Source organism: Hesperophylax consimilis, chromosome 15, assembly GCF_061612785.1.
Source record: "Hesperophylax consimilis isolate HC1 chromosome 15, BYU_Hcon_1.0, whole genome shotgun sequence".
NCBI classification, from domain to species: Eukaryota; Metazoa; Arthropoda; class Insecta; order Trichoptera; family Limnephilidae; genus Hesperophylax; species Hesperophylax consimilis.
Genome location: NC_142850.1, coordinates 34,430,692 through 34,452,859, shown reverse-complemented (window position 1 = coordinate 34,452,859; position 22,168 = coordinate 34,430,692). Strand labels below are relative to the sequence as shown.

The following is a 22,168-nucleotide window of genomic DNA, read 5'->3' as shown; positions in this document are numbered from 1 at the left end:
CTTTAAATTCTTTACTCCTTAAAATGTTTTATATTCTATACCTTCTTTCATTCTTTTTAAAATTCTCAATACTTAAAATTTTTGATATATTCTTTCAAATTATTTTAATGTTCTTCACATAAACACTGTAACTCGCATATATAAAATATCAACATCTTATTGTTTTCTTATGTTACATTTATTCTTATATTGATTACGTAAATTTAATTTATACGTTTTTCTATATTAAATACTTCTTATATTCTCTTAAATTCCATACTCCTAGTTTTCTTTTATACTATATACTTTCTGTTTTTCTTTTAATTTCTTCTATATTTAATATTTCATACGTGATATATTCTTTTAATGTACGTTATTTATAATCAACCACCACAACACGGGTATGTGCTCAGCTTGGTGGTGTAAACATTCTCAATGAAAATAAAAATTCTCATTCCCAATCTAAACATTGTAAACAAACAATGCTCTGAACAAAGAAAATTTTAAAAAATAACATTCTCATTCTCAAATTTATTGATAATCTGTAACTATTGGACACTGTCAAATACATAATATCACTACCTACATACAATATTAAATGAACAGTTACAGCCTATTATTCAATGTATTGGTTTTCGATTAAGTTTTTTTTGTTTGTTTTTAATATCGACGGTGCACAAATCACGCATTAGATACGGCTTCAGTTTGACTCTGGGACCTGTTTATTTTTCTATCTCTGAAGGACTGTCGGAAGGACTGTGCACGGGTTTTCAGACGGGAAGCCAACTTGGCCCTCTGCACTAGCATCACCATGATGATGACCAGCCCGATGAGGCTGATACAGTAGAAGATCCAGGTCATGGAATTCCAGCTGGAGTAGGCTGAAAAATGCGAGAAAACCGGTCAAATAACAGTTGCTAAAACTATGTGCTCTGGTGTCTAAAATGTAGTTGTTGGTTGAGTGAGATTTTGTTTGAATGGCTGCAAACTCATTGTACTGCTGACGGTTAAGAGAGGTTACTTGAGTGAAATTACTGTGTAAAACTCACATTTTGTTTGGATGACTGTGTAAAACTATAATGTTGGTATCTGGTGAAGGTTAAGTGATGTTTTGTATGAAAGATTGTGTAAAGCTCACTGTAGTATTGATATCTGGTGATGGTGACAGTTGCCAGATGTTCCTCAGTGCTGGGAGCAGACTTTCCGGCGCATGTCCAGGTGCCCAGGTCCGCATATTTCACGTCTTCGATGGTCAGCTGGCAGATGCCCTGAGACAAGCTTGTTCCGCTTCCGGTGTACTCAGTGTTATTGGCGTACAGGGGATTAATACCTGCATTCAAAAATTTGTTAATAAAATATTATGAATGTTTTATGACATACCTACTTACATTTTTTACTGCCTGAACGTTGCTAGTAACTGCTTAAAGACAGTGGAACCATAAAAACTAATTGAGGAATGTTGGGTTATGGAATTAGATGGTAAAGATGTTACAAAATATGCAAAATATTTCGATTCTAAATGTTGGTGATTTACTTCTTCTTTTTTCTTATGGTGTGCTCCTCTATCGGAAGTTGGTTATCATTATTTTCAACCTTAACCCATCAGGCTGCGGTCCGGACCGCTATGCCATGGTCTCATAATTACAGATCATGTAAGATTTATATTATCATAAGCTAGACCTAAGATTTAAAATTAATTGTTTTAGATTATTTATAAAGTTGTAATTACCTTGTCCATCAGGTCTCACAAACCTACAATATTCCAGGGTCGTCTTGTCGTATGTCTTGCAGCCAATAGTTATCTTATTGGTGCTTTCAATGCTGTAAAAATTAACCACTCCGGAATCTGAAAAATACATAATAAAATTTAAAAAAAACGTGATTTATTTAATGATATTAACGTTACTAATTAACGTATGTTGAAAGACTTACTGTAGATTTTGACAGGTATGATCCTCATAATATCGGTTTCATTGGCAGTTCCCATGTTGCAGGTCCAATCTCCGGAATCTGTGGTTGATGCATTTTTTATTTTGATTCCGCATTCGCCAAAACTTAGACCCCTTCCAACATATTCATAGACAGGATTGGAGGCACCTTAAACATAATTAAACTTTTTTTAATTGCGAGTTAGTATTGACACAAAAACAAAAAGTTCAAACTAAAAAGTACTTCATTATGATTGCAATAAGATTGCAAAGGTGAATTTTTCTCCTATGAAACTATGCTTATTACAATTACTTACCAGGGATGGCAACCAACTGGGTACCGTTTGGAGATAGGAACCAGCAGTATTCTATTTTTTTGGGCTGAGAACACCTCAGTTCGTAACTTTTCTTAATAATCTCCATCACTGAGGGCGTATCCCAGACAGATTCAGATGTTGAGTTTAAATTAACGATTTCTGAAACGAGATAAACAAATTTTTTGATAAAGTGTTAAAATATGAAACATTTATTTTTATTGTGAAAACCGCACCAGAGTCCTAACTGCCCGAAGTCACTGGGACTATGCCGTTCACTATTTATCCCAAATCGGGGTATATCGTAGAAGGTGGTTGAAAAGAGAGGACGGGAAGGTGAAAAACTCTCAATTGATGGGCTAAATTTATCAACAGCTTTCTGCTTGCAACGTCATTACCATCACAGGCCAAATTATTAAATATCAACTTATCTAGATAACATTTTTCATACATAATGAACTATTTACATTAATTTATAATATGGATTTTTTAAAACTTCAAAACAAAATTAGCACATGACGTAAACATCATAAATAACATCATGGAAGTAAACCATTGATGAATGAAAACAGATCATTTTTATGTGTTCTTTGTGATCTTACCTTCTAGGCGTGGATCATCCGCCTCTAAGACATCAATAAAAGCACCCACTTCGATGTTGTCATGCCCGTGATTGATAATGCACTGCCAACTCAGCAAGTCCACGTCTTCTGCTTCTCGCACTTCTATTCCACAGTCCACAATGGTGTTTCCTTTGCTGTCGTCACTGAAATTACAGATATATTACAAGTTAAATTCTGTTAGTTCAAAAACAGCTTATTAGAAAAGAGAATTTCAAATTAAAAATAGATAATTTCAAATTGAGAATATATCATTTCAAATTAAGAATAGCGAATTTAAAACAAAAATTTTCCCAGACAGTTTGAATATTTCGAAATTACCCTGCAGGATTTGAAATTTCCCCAGAATTATGACCTTCCATAGTCAACATTTCAGAATTTCCCTAGATTTTTTTGCTCCCTTGACATTAAATAAAAACAAAATTTCTACTACACCCTAAGATTTGTACGGAAACAATCATTAAGAGTAAGTATATCTCGAAGAAGGATGTTCGCCTCAGGCAAAGTTGGGAAAAGTAACTCCAGAGGCTGTGCGAGGAGAGGCTGAAACTGCCATATCATTTTGGTGACGCGGAGGCGGCAGCCATTCCATTGACGCTGACTCAGCACATTCCAAAAAACAATGATATATATTATACATAATTATAAATATGGCCTTATTTTATTTATAATGAAGAGACGGGGTTATTTAAAGAAAATCAAATACAAACGGTTCAATAACGGTGTACATAAGTAAAAGTAAAATTATGTAAAACATAATGTAATGGGAAGTAAAGTAAAAAAAAGAAATTCGAGATATTTAGAGAAGTTCGGGGGGGCTATCGATAAATACCCCCGGAAATCCATGTGGTAAGCAGCAAATACTCACGAGCTATCGAAAAATAATGTTTATCGTGCAACAATCCATCCACGATCATTTTCCTTCTCACACGTCTTGCATGGAAACGACCAAGACATAAAATACCTGGATGTCGAATTGTTCCATTTAACTATCAATAGCGTATTGCATAATATTCACTCACTATTTTTCCTTTCCGTAGTATGAATATCGTCCATTCCCAAGGTGTGGAGTGGGGGTGAACACTTTGCCGTCAGAACGGACCATCCTGCAGGTGTTGATGTACGGCACCATCAAGGAACACACCATCTGCAGGGTCTTGCCGTTGTTGGATATCACTACAGATGACACCACTGTATCAGGGTTGATTACATCTGTGGACATAAAAATATAAAATATTAGCTCTGCGAAAAAATAGAACAGATAGCCTACGAGCAAACACTATTTCTTCAACATGTTCAGCAGATTTACCAAAACGCTTTCACCGAGTCTTGTCTTGAGTCTGTGCAAACAAATACCCCATTATATTAATAATACGTCCAACTCCAGTAAAATATTGGCACTATTAACACTGATCACTAGAGTGGAATATTGAATTTATTTATTCCTGGTGGCGGTGTTTTTCTCGTCCTAATTTGTCTTTTGATCAATATTGATCAAAAACACTAAAGACGTTTTTCAGGATTCCAAAAAAGCGTTGACAGATCATCAGCAAAGCTAATGTAAGCGTAATGAGTAAGATCAAGAAAGGGACGCTTAGATGGTTTGGGCAAGTAGAGCGAATGAGCGAAGAAAGGAATGCAAGGAGAATATACGATGCAAAAGTGAATGGTAGCAGAAGTCGGAGACGCCCGAGGAAAACATGGGACGACTAAGAGAATCAGATACTTGAGTCCTGCCATGTCAAGAGTCAGAATAAAAGAAGAGTATGTATGGTACGATGTATGAATGTGAATGAGACAATGAGTGTGTGACAAGACCGAATTGTTTGGCGGTCCATCCTCTCTGCCTACCCCTGCGGGGAAACGGCGTGATGGTTGTTAGTTAGTTAAAAAGTAAACACTGAAAACAAAAATATCTGTACGTTTATTTCATTGGACCCGCAAAACCACTGACAAAAATTATAACTTTTCGTCTTAAAATATCGTTTTTAACCTCTTTTTTCTCCTCTCTTGTAACATTATTACAGGAGAGAATTTATTGTCATTTTATTTGACTACGTTTGTAATGATTCAATGAATTGCTTGCGATTTCTTTCAATACGATATCCACAGAGTTCGACATTTAAAATTATTCCATGCAAATTACGCCAACGTATATCACACAAAAAACTTTCGACTGACATTTTTTCACATCTCCCTCTAATACCTCAATACTCCTAGGTCGAAGATATCTATCTTACTGTGGTCATTTCCGAAAACCCTTTAAAGTGTTGAGTGTTTAGAGTAGTTTTTAGTAATATTTACCTCCTTTGTCTCTATAGCAAAGAGAAATAATTGAGATTGGTTTGGGACAAAATTTAACTTGACCCGCGGTAAATACAATCGCTTCTCAATTAGAGGCTAGATATTAGTTTAATTAATATTAAAACTAGGTTAATAATCGAGTAGTTTTTTAAATCCTTTTTTCATATTAATACTATTGCATCATATTTTTGGGAAGTCATTGATAAAATGACTTTGATCGATTTGACCATTTTTATTTGTAGGAAATAATACACGAGAGCTTTATACACGTATATATCATATGGTAAATAATATCTATGCTTGTTAACTTCGTATTGTAACATAATTTTATTGATTAATGAATAGAGATATGGTTGTCACAGCTATTGCTTTGGAATCTACGCTGCCGTGTTTTGGCAGTTTCGCCTGAAGTATTATAAGAATATCTTATCGATCAAGATACGGTGATTAGGAAATTTCACCAAGGCATAGAAATAATTATGATAAAGGTTCAGATAAAAACATTGATTGGATAACGACCAAGCACGTGACACAGCTCGCAAATGACAGTGAGAGGTGCTTTGCGATCCATGGTTTTATTCAAGGTGTTTTTTTGACGATTTCGTACCGAACCAAAATATTTTTTCTTCTGCCATTAGGGCAGTTGTGACCGTTATCATTTTTTATAATTTTTCTTCGTCTTGTTCTATTTCATGTTTCATTTATTTATTAGTAATATCTTCTTCTTTAATGATGGCTATGACTGGAACCTAGGACCCTTGCCTTACCGGGACACCGCTCTACCAAACTGAGCTAATGGTACCTTATCTCCTTCGGTCATATTTAACTGTATCATACTTCGATTAAGAATTACCAACATTGGCTGCTATCTTTATGTATGATCGCAAGATTCAACCCGAACTAAATGCTATCTAGACAGTGTCTTAAATAAATAAATCTCATTTTAATTTTAATGTGCGACATCTATTGACTTTTTCTGCAAGTCTAGGATGAATATTCTTTTTGGAATAACTTAATGAGTAAAACCTCAAATTGTAATATTTAATTATTGAAGACAATATTAGCGATTCCTAAACGAAAATTTGAAACAGAATAAAGATACGGTCACATCTAGGACTTGAACTGAGCTAATGGTACCCTATCTGTTTAGGTCATATTTAACTCCTATTTTACTCATTAAGTTTTTCCGAAAATACATACATTATATTAACGTGTACAGCCTTCAAAATAAGTAAAAAGGATAAGTTCCTGAAGATAAGTATTTACCTGGATTGTATGCCTTAACATGGGCAGTGTAAGTGTAGGTCCTCGTGTCCGTAATGCCGGGCAGGCCGAGCTGCACCTTCCACTCTCCGTCATGCTCCTGTCCGGCCGCGGACAGCTGCAAGGAGCAAGGACCGTTCTGTGTGACCAGCACCAGCCCCGTGGGGTCAGAGGCCCTGCAGTAGGTGGCGTCCTTGGGGCCGAACGTGAGAGATGCCGAAGAACCGAGCTGCAGGTCAAATGGGGAGGTGTCCACTATTGGAATCGCTGGAAATATTTTAACCAATTTAGATGTATAATGTACAGTTATGCAGTGGTTCCACGGCAAAGCAGGACAGTGACAAAACAGAAGATTTAAGAAAAAAGAACAATAATCTATTCTGTCTTCTTTTCTATTATAATCAACACATTTAGAAAGAGAGAACACCAAGCTTTCGGTATTTAGTATTATTTTTTTAATGATAAACTAATGTTTATAAGACAAGCTTTCTTATGCATAGCACAAAAGACACAAAATTATTTAAGCAATAATTAGTCGCCTGAAGTCCTTAGAAATTGAAAATATCTAAATAAAGTTGGTTGTTTACAAGTGAAAAATTATAATAAGCAGTAATTGTTGGTTGAAGTACTAGTATATATTGTATTATTTTGCGTGTTGGAAATAAGCCGACGTAACTCAGTGGTCCAGAACACCTGACCGGACATTATAAGATGCGGGTTCAATCCCCGTCGCGCGTCGGCGGCATTTATTTTTATTCTGGAAATATTTTCAATTTGTATGGATATTTCAGGCGACTAATTATTGCTTATAATAATTTGGTTTCTCTTTGTAATTAAAATTTGTAAAATCAAATTCAGAACGATACTTTCATCTGCTTTCAAAGACAGTAATTGATTCGTTCAAAGACAGCGAAACCATTTTAAATTGAATGTCAAGACGGAATATTTGATGGCACGATAATTATTTTGCATTATTTGCAAACAAAAAAAACATATTGATAGACGGTGAAGTATTGAAAGAAGTATTTGAAATGAAATATTTGGGGTAATAATTGACTCCAAATTAACTTTTGCTCAAAATACAAAACAAATTATTAAAAAGATAGCCAAAAAAATCTCACTGTTGGGAAGAATAAGAAGATTCCTTAACACAGTTTCCAGTAAAAATGTGTACAACGCAATTATTGTACCACACATAAATTACTGTAGCAGCATTCTATTCTTATCCAACGAGGGTTTAATGAAACAAATGACAATTCTACAAAATAGAGCAATGAGAACCATATTGAGGAAAAATAGATACACAAAAATTAAGAACATGTTGAAGGAGTTAAATATCTTGTCATTTAAACAAATTATTTACTTTAATACCATATTTTTAATCTACAAGATAATCAATGGCCATACGTCTAGTGAATTCCTAAGAAAAATTGATAAACTACAGAACAAACACACACATGAGACAAGGAAAAGAAATGAATTGAGACTCCCCCCTTCAGGAAAAAAACACAGAGTCAAAAGTCATTGATGTACGGAGCGTTGAAGATATTTGGAGAGCTACCAGAAGAAATAAAATCAGAAGAAAACATAAAAACATTTAAAATTAAATTAAGAAAATATGTGATTGATTCATTTTACATGTGTTACCATAATTATATGTATATAAGGATTGTATTAGGACATAGATAACTATGTACCTACTTAAAATAAAGGCGGCGATACACATGCCTGTAAAATGGAACAGTAGCTTGCATGCATGTTAATGGCATGTACAAGTTACTGGCGCAATGAGAATACACATGCAAGTTAAACTTGCATGCAAGTTGCGTCCTTGCATGCCTGTATTTGCAAGACGTATACACATGCCAGTCACTAGACAGTACGTGTCTCAAATCACTCTGAGACTGAGTAGTCTCAAGCTTTTTGGCAATGAAAAACATTCGAAGTGAATTAAATATCATCGTATTGCAATTGGCAGTACAATGTGTGGCTAATTTAATGAGAGAAAAAAAAAAAAAAAAAAAATATTCATTTTATTAACAGGTCAGCTACTGGCATGCCCGTACCTGTCGCGACGTTCACACATGCCGGTTTCATAGCCCCCCTCGTCCCCTCCCTCAACTTGCATGCCAGTAAATCAAATGTTGTGCAATCTACTTGCAAGGCAGGTACAGGCATGCAAGTTAGCGTATACACATGATAGTAGCTGGCATGTGCAAGGAGCTTGCATGCAAGTGTGCCAGCTACAGGCATGTGTATTCCCGGCTTAACACAATAAACAATAAACAATAAGTCCGTTATTTATTATAATTATTAAAAAATTTCTTACGTATAACTGTTATATTTAATTTGCCAGTAAATATTGAATCCCCATGAACTTTGAAGGACCACTGTCCATTAATATCGTCTGTCACATTCCTGAAGGTCATGGAACAGTTGTCTCCAATCTCCATCCAGAATCTCTGGGCGAGTTCCTTGGTGGAGGATGCGTTTCCTGCCCCAGGCACCGTGATTTCACATAACGTTACGTTATCCGGGATTTCTGCATATTTTATGAAGAGATCTTCTCCCTCGTACACGCTGACGAAGTCTTTGGGAATCATGCCGACCTCCTCTGAAACGATAATATAATATTAAATCATTGAAAATAAGATAATACTAATATATCTAAACGAAACACGAAACAAAACAAGACACAAAAAAAAAAATGGTGATCGAACCCTGAATTAACATTAACCAACAATATTATCCTCAACTAATTTTTTCTGTATATATTCAATGCCCGTAGTAACTATATAAGATTCAATTTAATATACTCCGCTCTGCTTTTCTGTCTTGTTCAAAGTGAACCAATGCAAAATAAAAATTTTGCTTGACGGACTACGTAATAAATACAATAACATAATAATCAAATGTGGATATTTTCAGTTGCGAGCTGAATAAATATAAAAATCATAAATTAGTGTTTTTCTGACATGTCATTAGTAACATTTCATTGTTTCTGTTATGATTTTATTTTGTGTACATCCTGTTTTTTTAATTATATTCTATGTTTTGTCATACACGGAGAAAAATGAGTATTCCTAATTTATTAAAATATTTTAAAGTTATCGGAGATCCGTTAAAAACGGGATTGCAAGAATTAACAGGTTTCCGTTGTCAAAATACATGCATTTGGCTTGATAATAAATTTATAAACCTGTTTATTCATAAGTAAAGCCTAAAACCCATATTTAACCGGATTACCAATAATTATATAATAATGGATTCTTAATAAATTACAAATACTTACTCTTTTTTCTCTGCGTATAATTCTGTTCATTTCTCAACACAAGGAAAAATCTATAATTTACTAATAAACTCCGCAATGTCTTTGTCGGGCATCCCCGACTTCTGCTACCATTCGCATTTGCACCATATATCCTCCTTACACTCCTTTCTTTGCTCATTCGTTCTACATGACCTAACAATCTGAGCGTCCCTTTCTTAATCTTACTAATTACGCTTTGCACTCTTTGCGGATCTCCACGTGGTTTTACCACACATACGCCTCAGGGATCTCATTTCAACAGCATTCTACTTTCATCCTTTGTCGCCAGTTCCATGCCTCACTTCCATACATCAGGGCAGGTACCAGAACCCCATTGTGGACTGCTAACTTCGCGTCCACTGTAATTCGACTACGTATCTCATTTCGGTGCAGAGATATGCGTTAAATATTCCTCAGGCGTCACCGATTTATTCTACCATTCAAACCACTATTTACTTACTCACTCCTGGCACTAATAAGAACAAACTTTGAAATATTCATCTATACCAGTCGACTACTTTTCGTGACAAATGTACGCAGGCCTGAATTTTTATACATATAGATTGATTGTATTTTTGGTGTAGTGTAAAAATTATAAAATTCAACCGCTTATTCTGTTTTCTCTGTAATTCCGAAGAATTTAATTAGCATAATGTTCTTACCCTCGATTGAGATGACCAGAGGCTGCGTCACATTTTGGTCCTGACCCAGCAGTGTAAAATTAATTGAGAGGATCCACACCCCCAGGTAGCCGGTGGTGATGTTACTGATCTCGAAGCCACAAGGAGCGGTCACATCTTTTAAGTACTTGACGTTGGGATCAATGATGTTCCCTTCCAGAACCGGGTACAGTTGGTAGGCTACTCCGTTTTCCCTTTGAAGGTTGCATGTTTTAACGGTGCTCAATGAACTGGTTTGTATGCCGTATCGTACACTTCCCAAACGGTCGGTCTTCAAATGAATCACTGCAAGACATGTAAAAGGCTAATGAAGGAGGAAGAGCAACACGGTATAATAACCCAAAATTTAACCATGGTTGTTTTAGGATAATGATGCAAGATAGGAAGTATAAGTTAAAATGTAAAAATGTATACCGTATTAATTAAGTGGATTTATTTGAAGTTTCATAAATAAAAAAAATTACAGTATGATTGGTATTTTTTTTACTAACAGTGATGTTTGGTAATAAGTTGGGTTTTCAAGCGATAGATGGCACCAGTCATAAAGCTTACTCCAGAGTCCGACAGATGTCGCTAGAGTGTAGCAATTGCCTGTGGGATATTATTGCCAGACAAAAAGCTTCTAGAAAGAGAGAATTACCAACCCTCGGGTAATGAACAGTGTAGCTAAATCCAGACTTATTTATTCTATCGTAAAAAAACGCAATTATAAAGTAAAGAACCTTTTACTTTTTCAAAGAGTTCCCAACACAGAAATCTGCAAGTAAGCAGAGATATAACAATAACATAACCTCTACCACCTGGAGTCATTGAGACTGAGAACTGCAGTCCAGTTTAATATTTTTCTGATGTTTCGATCATTTAAACATAGGTCTTTGGTTCAATTCCCACAGGCCACTGAATCTTTCCATGTCTTTTATGTTTAACATTTATCGTTTGCGAGTCGGTAATATTGTCTTCAATGATCAAATTCTTAAACAAGTTGAGGTTTTACTCATTAAGTTAGTGCAAAAACGCACATATTTTTTAAAATTTGAGTACCGCAAGAATTTAGTCACTAGTGTGCAGGGTCGTTGAAATAAATATAAAAAAGAATAGTTATTCTCACGTTCTTCGAGCAGAATATCAATTGAGTGCATTGAAATTTCTTTCTCATCAAAGAAGTGCGTACTATTGGTTGTTAGCAGCCATTTTCCCAAGTAAAGATTTGTAACATTTTGAATCTGAAATCCGCAATGGTGAGTGGGAGTCGATACGAAGTTGATGTTTGGATCTGTCAGGTTGGCTCCCTCAGCCGGGAACAATTGGTAAACACTTCCGTTAGGGCCCTTCAAATAGCAAGAGATCAGCTCGCTGCTGGAGTTGGAAGGAGCCGCATAGAAAGCGTCTCCCAAATACTCCGTCTTCAAGGTAATTTCTTTTACAGGCACAGCGACATCTTTGGCCCCAACTGCAAATGAAACAATAAGACTTTTTAATATAAGGTGGTCGATTGCCCGTTGGGTGGAAGGTTCAAATGGCAGACAGTCAACTTATCAACGCAAGTTATACCTGTTCTATAAATCTTAGGATTTATTACTTCTTAAAACCAAACCAGATGTAGTAATTTGTAAAATTGTTGACACATAATGGGATTTTTTTTTAATTGATACGGTAACGACACAAATAAAAAAATAACGTACGTTCTTTATCACAATAATGCTGCTGCTCTTTTTTACATACTACAGAATTGTGTGCAAGAAAACGTTGTTGAAAATGAGATTAACGATGTGCGTATATTATGTCTGCTTCCCCCAAAGGAAAAAGTAATCATTATCACCCATCTCCTTTACTCGCATGAAGCCGTTGCCGTATAGGAATTATAAAAGCATTCTAAAAAACAATACAAAAGCATGAACTGGATATATTGCTGCATCCTAACTATTCCTCACAGATTAAAACGGGGTCTACTGCGACCGTTTCAACAAACAATTCCTCAAACATTTTCGTACACATTCCATCTCCTCCCTTTGCATTTTGCTCGCTATACAATCCCATACAGACCTAATAACTGATATAAACTGAAAATAATATGTGTTATAAGTGTGGGCGTGGCGACTATATTTGAAAATTATGCCACCCCGTCTCCTGCCACAGGCACGAGTAGAAGTAAGAACAATTTACGGAGCGCCGTAATTACGCAGCTGTCATATGTAAAAGTGACAAATACAATACAAAGAAATGATATTCCGCGGCAGTTCCCCAATTGATCTGAACCCCTCTCCTGAGCAAGACTATAGCGTAGTGTTTCTAATGTAATGTGTCTAAGGCTTTACGTTTGACGTAAAAAAAAGATTAAAAAATGAGTTCTGATGAGGAAAAGAGATGTTTACTGTTATAACGATAAGATCGTAGATGCTACATCAGGGAGAAAACACAAATTTTGAGTTAGACCATACTTACTACCTAGAAATTTGAATAGGAATTGATAAGAGAATGTCGGGGCAATTTTGAAGAAAGGTGGAACCGATTTCGAAGAAATAGTTTTATTTATACAACATGGGCAAAATAATGTGTCACCCATTTTTGGAATTGGCATTATATCACGATTTATGGCTACTAGCGATTGGTAAGCGAGCTAAATGACGTATATAGATAGAGTCAGGTTTGGCGTTCGATGTATGGGCCACGCATATCGGATCATTCTCCGATGTGAGATATCTCGGGTATCAGTCGGTTACAAGCGCTCGCCGGGCACAGGTCTTCGGCGATAACTGAGATATTGTACAAGTCGTAGGAAAGAATAGGAAAATATGTATAGAGAAAGCAATGGTATAACCACTCACCGGTAAGTAGGGTTTTACCATAATCAGTAGTCGTACGAGTATAAATTTACTTATTAATGTCAAAAAATGAAATGATCCCCTCCCCTGCCTCTCCTTGTTCCCATCCCCTCTCCTTGTTTCACAACCGCGGAAAATATTTTCCATCGGCCACGGAAAACGTACACATTAATAATCTTTATTTAAGAAAGTTTGCACATTACAACTAAAAAATGCATTTTATGATGTATATTGTACATTGATTTGTAACTTTTTTTTAAAGTTATAAAATTAACAGAAAAATACAAAAATAATATGATGAAGGTAAAAAAAGAAGATAAAAGTACAGTTAGTTGAGGTTTCTCAAATACCACCTCACTAGGCTAGCCTGTGTTGGTGCAGAATTTTTCAAGTTATTTCCTAATACCTTTGAACATACCTTTACTTGTATTAAGATGTATTCGCTCAATAATCTGGTTATTTCAATAACTTCGAATTTGGGTGAATGCACCGGTAAAGGCCCTATTCTTATTTTGGAGTTTTTACATTGTCTTTGAAATTTTTTTATGTATCACTTTTTTTTAATATTGTCTGGAAGAATGTTGTAGAGTCTTGTCGCAAAGTATTTAAAATGTTCAATGACCAAAAGTAGTATGCGTTATCGGTATTTGTAGTAAGTTTTTGTTGTGGCTTCGAGTATATTATTTAGGATAGTTTTTGCATATAGCTGCCGAACATCAAACACATTCACAATATTGAAGATAAGTTTGAGACTGTAAGAAATTAAGTTAATTAAATTAATTAAATTAAATTAATTACTACTTTTAAGACTGGTAGCCTAAGAATTATTTTTAAAATTGTTTTCTGAGCCTTTACGATTGGGCCTATTGAAGATGAAGTGCCGCCTCCCCTCGCTATGGTACCATACTCAATAATAGATTGACTAACTAACTAACTAACCATCACGCCGTTTCCCCGCAGGGGTAGGCAGAGAGGACGGACCGCCAAACAACTCGGTCTTGGCACACACTCCTTGCCTCATTCACATTCATACATCGTCTCATACATACTCTTCTATTATTCTGACTCTTGACATGGCCCGACTCGAGTATCTGATTCACTTGATGCCATGTCTTCCTCGGGCGTCCCCGACTTCTGCTACCATTCACATTTGCATCATATATCCTCCTTACACTCCTATCTTCGCTCATTCGCTCTACATGCCCAAACCATCTAAGCGTCCCTTTCTTAATCTTACTCATTACGCTTACATCAGCCTTGCACTCTTTGCGGATCTCCACATTCCTCACACGATCAAACATGGTTTTACCACACATACGCCTCAGGGATCTCATTTCAACAGCATTTAATCTACTTTCATCCTTTCTTTGCCAGTTCCATGCCTCACTTCCATACATCAAGGTAGGTACCAGCACTCCGTTGTGGACTGCTAACTTCGCTTCTTTGGACAATTTTTTGTTAGCGCCTACGGCGTTTAGTCCTCCATTAACGGAATTACCTGCATTTACCCTTCTTTCAATATCTCTGTCAGCCTTCCCATCTCTCGTAAACATACTTCCTAAATACACAAACTCATCCACCTGCTCCAAGTATTCCTCATTCACAATTATATTGCACACTGTTTTCGTACTCTCTCTTTCAAACACCATTACTTTAGACTTACTTACATTCATCATTAACTCATTCTTCATGCATACTTCGTTCATCCTAGACACGAGAGACTGTAGATCATCTATACTATTAGCAATCAGCACCGCATCATCAGCATACAACAGGCAACATACTTTCAAATTATTCAAATTCGCGCCCAATCCCACCTCTTTCAATTCTTGCATACAATTATCCATGTATAGATTGAATAACCACGGTGACATTACGCAGCCTTGTTTAACACCTTTTGTGATATCAAACCACCCCGTAAAACCACCGTTTACCCTAACACATGCAACGCTTCCCTCATACAGAGACGCAATTGCCTGAGTCAGATTCGTATTCACTCCATACTTGGACAACACCTTCCATAGCTTTTTCCTGTCGACTCGGTCGTATGCTTTTTGTAAATCTACAAAGGCACAGAAAAGTTTCTGGTTTTTTGCCAGAAACTTCTCAGTGAGCATACGCAATGAGAAGATCTGGTCCATGCACCCCCTTCCACTCATAAAAGCACCTTGCACATCCCATATTTTATCCTTTGTTTCCTTTCTTACTCTTTCAATCAAAATTCTACCATACAGCTTGCCAACTGAACTAAGCAGGCTAATAGCCCTATGATTCCCACATTCCATACGTGACCCTTTACCTTTGTATAATGGCATGATCACAGCCCTTCTCCAATCTAAAGGCGTGTAACCTTCCTTTAAACATTGGTTAAAAAGATTGCACAACCATGTGAGAATTACACGGCTACCTCCTTTAAAATATTCAGCAGCAATATTGTCAAACCCAACAGCCTTACCATTCTTCATACATTTAATCGAGCTTTCTATCTCATCCATGCTAATTTCGGTAACATTCACTCCATCGTCATTCATATCTGATTCGCCGCTGGAATCACTGTCACTCACTTTGCTTTCGAAGACTTCCTCGAAATAATTCATCCATCTCTCTTTTATTTTTTCCTCATTCGTCAACATTTTTCCATCTTTTGATTTTATCACTTTCATGCTTCCGTTTTCTGGGCCACTCCGGGACCTTTTGACTTCTTTCCAAAACAACTTAATGTTTTCTTGGAAATGGTTTGTCATTTTCATTCCTTCTTCCTCTTCCAGGCGTTTCTTTCGTTCTTTCACTCCAACTCTTACTTTTTTCTTACATTCCTTATATACTTCTTTCGCTCGATCCTTCTCTTCGCTGGAAGCACTGCCAGCCGCAATCAGACACAACCATGCTTTCTTCTTCTCTGAGACCAGTGCTTTAATCTCATCATCCCACCATGCATCACCTTTCTTCCTACCTTGCGTACTTATTCCACAAACCTCCCTAGCAGATTCACAAAGACACACTTTTATGTGGTTCCATGTTTCGTCTATGCTTAGACCATCCATTTCCTTCGCATTCAATCTTATCTCTGCACAATTCACATACTTAATTCTCACATTATCGTTTTGCAGTTTTTCTATTTTGACTCTTGTCGGAGTTGGTACCGTTTTCACTTTAGAGCGCCAACCGCGAAAGAGGTTTACTCTCGACACTACAAGAAAGTGGTCAGTTTCGACCTCAGCCCCTCTGAAAACTCTAAACTAGATTGACAGACTGCAAAATAAATAATTTTCAGGGGTTGTTTCAGTTTCGTATGATTCTGAAAAATTGCATGTTTTTTCTTATTTTGTTAGCAATTATTTGAGTATGAAGATTGCATTTGAGATATGGACCAATGGTGAGGCCATTATACTCAGATGGTACTTCATCTGAGTAGAACGCTCAATGAGTTGGGTCATTGGACAATGTCATTGGACATTGAACATTGTCAAAAATGTGGACGGGAACGCCCTCATTTTAATGTTTTAGCCAATGTTTGTGATAATATTTGAAATAATACTTCTGGAAACGGTCGCAGGATACTCTGCTTGATAAGAGCAGTAGGTAAATAAACTTAAATGTGTTTGGAAAAAATTAAGGGGAGAAAAAATAATTAAAAATAGTGTTACACATAGAAATGAGGAAAGTACACAATGACGCAGTACATAGAAGTAGTCAATTTTTTTACAAAGAAAATGGAAATAATCCTTCTTAAAGTAGTGCATTCATCAAAGAATATGTCTAATCCTTCAGTGTGATTTTGATTGACATATAAGTGAATTAATATTTTTCGTCTTTTTCTCAAGAGAGAAATTTCCTGAAAACATAATCTTAATTATAACATTCGATAGTTTTCATACCGGATTTTTGGGTGAAATCACCTCGAATGGAAAAATTACTTGTGGAAAAATAAGCATTTTCTACCTATCTATGTAGGCGAAGCTTGCTAAATCACTATTTTGATTAATCTTTATAACGAATTGGTGTACATTATGAATACCAAAAATATTCTTAAGATAAATTGAAGGTTTTACTATCGTTTCGCAAGCGACTGGGTAAAATTACTCAAGAGTAGAATAAAAAATAAATACAAACAAATAAAAAATAAATTACTCAATAAAAATATAAATGTAAACTATTAAAAAAAAATTCAATAGAAATGTATGAATGCGAAAGGAAAACAACTTAAAAATTACAGTATTATAGCTAAGATTATCTGTGACAGTTTCACATGATTAACTTTTTTGCTTTCTTATAAAATTATTTACAAAATAAATAAACCATTTTTGTGCTTGAAATCGATCGTTTCTAGACTCCGTTTGTCAAATGATTTTGATGCCTATTACCTACAATATAAGGTATACCAAGAATATACACATTTTTGGCTTATAGCTTCCTCTTAATTTTTCAAACGCTCTACATTATAGCAGTCGCTAAAAGGTTTCCCAGACAAGTCGGGTTTGTAATCAAAACAATAATCATTAAGCTAGTCAAACGAATGATAAGGTATTGTTGTACATAATCATTCTGGAGTTGTAAAATAAAGAAATCATGCAGATAAAAAAAACGACGAAACATCGTCCCTCACTTTACGCGATCTCACATTACGCGTTATCGCTTTAAAGCGATAAAAATAAAAGCACGATATTACGGTGGCTGGCGGTAGATACCAACATTTTATAATATAGTTTTCGGTAAGGTTAGTCGAGACCCTAAATTAGCTAAGCAACTTCTCAACGTGGGCGGAATTAAATTATACACGGTGTCCGGAAACTCGTAGTACAACCGTGAAACTGGTGAATCTACATCACATTTGGAGTCGATTTTGTAGTATAATTTTTTTTTATTTTAGCTTTCATTTTCGAGTAAATCGAGTCAGAAGTTGATTTTTTTTTATCAAATTTTTATAAATTATTACTGAAGATCAAAGTACTCAACTAATTAAAACTATTTAAAAGTAAAACAAATAAAGAAACCCGGATTTAAAGCATTAATTTGAAATCACCCTTCATTTAATCCGGTGTAATCATAAAATTCTGCTCTGCAGGGTTAAAACATATGTTGTTCTAAAATGCATACCTATCTCTGACATATTCGCAAAATATAGCTTTCTCTTGTATTCTGGGTTCAACTAACATATGAAGGAAAGAGACGCACGATAAGCAGATGTCACATTTCTGTTAAATCGTAAGTAGGTAGGTCAGTTGTCAGTTTTGGTTTGCGGGTCACCGCACGTGGCCGTTTTCATGTGATTGTTTACATGGCAATTTGGTTTAAGAAGTTTTCTCATTAATTTAAACATAAAAGCGAATTGTGGTCGAAATTTTTTCTGTTTTAATACGCGTTATTATTGTTTTGATAGTGAATCGATGCGTTCGACGTGTTTGAAAACAGTTGTACGTTTTTAATGTTTTGATTTTGAGACTTATCATCGAGCCTTCAACGAGGTAAAAATTAACTCCGACATGATTCAAATAGTGCGATAATCAATCATCAGACGGACCCAACTGTGCTTGGAAGTTAACGGTGAACATTTAAAATAATTTATGTGACGTGTTTGTGTGTTTGAATTGGAGATCGGAACATCGCTACATATTGTGAGTACCTACCTATGGTAATAATAATTTCTATCCGTTGCGTCGGCGAAGGATCGATAATAGCCGAAAAATATTTTTTTTTTTTATGAAAATGCTCAAATCACAAAACTTTATGTTTATTTGGGTTCCCCATGTGGTGTAGATTCTCCAGTTTCCCGCTTGTCCTACTAGTTTCCGGACACCGTGTATAAAGGCGGCCGCCACACTCGTTTCGATCTCGGTTCCTGTCACAAAGTTATCAAAAAACCATTACAGAAATGGAATGCCGTACGTGTGATTATTCCACTACCGACGGACCGCAGTGCACCATCTGCTACAAGAGATTCCATTTCCAATGCGCAGGGTCAAAGAAGAATCGTATAAAAAAACTCTCTTTGGAAAAGCGATCATCGTAGCACAGCCCAAATTGAAAATTGAACGAGATACTTCAAGAAATTATGAACATACAATTAGATGTGACTAGTTTGGGAAATATTAAGGAAGAAACTATTCAAAAACTCAGATCTGATTTCTATAACGTTGCCAAATCCCTTGAAGATTTCAATAAAATAGCGGATGCCTTAAACTCAAGAATAGAAATATTAGAAGAAGGGAATGTTACAAATAAAGAGAATGAAAAAAAAATCTCTTCTGACAAAATTGAAGACTTAGACAGAAAAAATACCGATACCGAGAGAGAAAGAAGGAACCAACAGACAAAATAATAATACTTGTCTGGAATTTCGAGGGATTCCAGAATTTAAAGAAGAAAAAACTCAAACCCTGAAAGACATCATCAACAAAATAATTTTTAAATTTTTTCAATTACTAAATGTCGATGACATATTTAAGCAAGCTTCCATTATCAAAATGTGTACAGAAAAAAATATCAAGAATTCTAAATATCTAATGAGAAAAGGAAATCAATTTATTATACCTAATTTTAAAACAACAAATTCAAAACCATCATATAATACAGTAATCTTCCCTCTGAAATGTATTATCAACCAATCGGAAACATCATGTAATACAGTAATCTCCCTTCTGAATTGTATTATCAACAAATTAAAACAAATAAATAAAATGTAACAATTCAAATTATATTCGAGAAAAATATATTTTACAACATAAAATAACTAAAGTAAGAATCGTGACTCCCAAGAAGAATTAGGCACAAGGGTTCCTCTTTTCTGATAAGGTATATGTGACTAATAATAACCGTAAATATAGTAATTTGTAAAATACATATTATATGTAATTCTTAATATTACAATTACAAACAAACTACGTCCCAGAATCAAACAAATTAAACGAAAAAAATAACTTCAAGTACATCAAATCTTGGCTATATTCATATAGCGTGTCTGCGAACGCAAACAAATTATTAAGCGAAATATTTTATAACATAACTTGCAAAAAGTGTATTTTAACAAAATAATTCAACTAACGCCATCTATGCAAGAGTAGATTATAGGTACGTTACGTTTAACCTTAAGGCTTCCCATTCTGTCACGGAAATTGGCAAAAGGAAAAATGTTTATTTCTGTAACGCACTTTCGTTTCGCGATTATTTCTCAGAAGCAGTAAATCGCGTAACGCAAGGGACACCTGCACCTGTACCTACTCTGCTGTCTGAAATACGAACCTAGTTCGTCATAGTACCCTTGGAGTAACTATATGTACCCAGGCAGAATGAAATAGATATGATACTGATTTATTCTGGTGACATATCTAGATAAAGAATAGCAAAAGTGATTGATATTAATACGATTAAATCAATCCATGAAAAAACATTACCTACTCCTAATTTAAGAATAATCATATTGAGAACGAAATCTATATGTCTCATTAAAACGCCGTTCTCTTGTGTCGAGAAATTAATATTATTTTTAGCTCGTACCGTTATTTCTATAATGAGCTTAGGGACATTTGAAATATCACTTGAAATGTTAAAATATGACATTAAGGCCATTGAAATTTAAATCGCGGGCAACTCAACAAAAGTAAACAATGGTGGATTGATCTATAATATTTCTGACTACTACCTACAGAGATTAATTAAAAAATATATGTGGGTAGGTACAAGAAATCTTTGAAATTGTCTGTGAATATTTCACGAGGAAAATGGCGTGTTCTGACCTGATCTATTCTATGTCTCTTTGGTCAATATATAGAAAATGGACCAAAAATAAAGTTCTAGAACAATTGAAGCCGCGAGGTGAGGGGTAAGACATATTAAAAAATTGCATTAACATCACAAAAATAAAAGTAAATTATGACCCTCTTTGCATACAAATCAGTTCAAAAGTTAGTCATACAAGATGGCTGCTAGGCAATTTCTCCTCACCCTAGATTTGGCTTCAATGCCACTCATACAAAAACGCGTTAATGCTCTGTCCAGGGCTTTTTAATCCAGAACGAAAAGCTTTCAAATTCCATAGAAAAATCTGTTCTCATTTCATAGATTCCAAGATATAAATCAATGAATAGATCAGACCTCGATTCTCAACGAAGTCATTTCACTCGAACAACGTGTGGTTCGACCCACTCGTTGTTCGAATGGAACGACTTTTGACATTTGGCATATGTAAGTATGCATCTGCGACGGATAAAAATAATGTCGAGCAATGAATGTAATTTCGACGGCGATTGCGAGAAATTGGAGAATTTGAGAATCGATACAAAGGTTAGATCCAGTTTTAGGTCGGATTTCGAAAACACTAAATTCATAAAGAACGAAAAAAGTAATAATGAATGCAATATTAAAATCAAAAAGCGAATTATGATAAGATAATATAAACTTACCGTTCGAAACTATGGAAAACAGGGCCAGATATAATACAATCACGAGACTTCCCATTATTCGGTTCTATACGAAATACATGTACGTTCTGTAATAAATAATCTCACATAATGAATAGCCCAAATGAAAATGAACTTATCATTTCGTATCTTTGTTGTTATCGATCGGGTACTGATTCCGGTCGCAATTCGTTCATATTAATAATCCTAAAGATTAGTACACGCGTGACGACATCTGTGGTCGAGAGGTGAAGATCCTCGACTTCTAATATAGAGATCGCGGGTTCAAACCCGGGCGTGCGAAAATACTCGTAACATAATATTGTGTTATTTCATATTCAAAACATAATAACTCATCAAATTGACAATTCAACACATATTTAAAAAGTCATGAAAAGTGATGAAAGAAAAACTGTGTTTTAAATAGGTTACGTTGGTGAGGTTTATACAGGGTGTATCGGCACGTACCCGACAAACATTAACCAGCTATTCCTTAGCACATTTGGAGTAAAAAATGTTATGGGCACTTTGCTGTCCGGTAACATTTTTTTT

The 22,168-nt window shown here is 35.4% G+C and overlaps 1 protein-coding gene across 1 annotated transcript; it reads right to left on the bottom strand.

Annotated features, from left to right (window-relative positions):
- Positions 1-495: 495 nt before the first annotated feature.
- LOC149417673 (uncharacterized) lies at positions 496-21,724 on the bottom strand. Its single transcript, XM_089640122.1, has 12 exons — positions 21,620-21,724; positions 11,507-11,848; positions 10,381-10,683; positions 8,738-9,022; positions 6,412-6,675; positions 3,864-4,053; positions 2,824-2,987; positions 2,225-2,383; positions 1,912-2,076; positions 1,709-1,825; positions 1,118-1,309; positions 496-860 (listed from the first exon to the last, which is right to left on the bottom strand). Exons 1-12 carry the CDS (start codon positions 21,672-21,674, stop codon positions 661-663), a joined length of 2,436 nt encoding a protein of 811 aa, XP_089496248.1. The 5' UTR covers positions 21,675-21,724; the 3' UTR covers positions 496-660.
- Between the last annotated feature and the right edge of the window lie 444 nt (positions 21,725-22,168).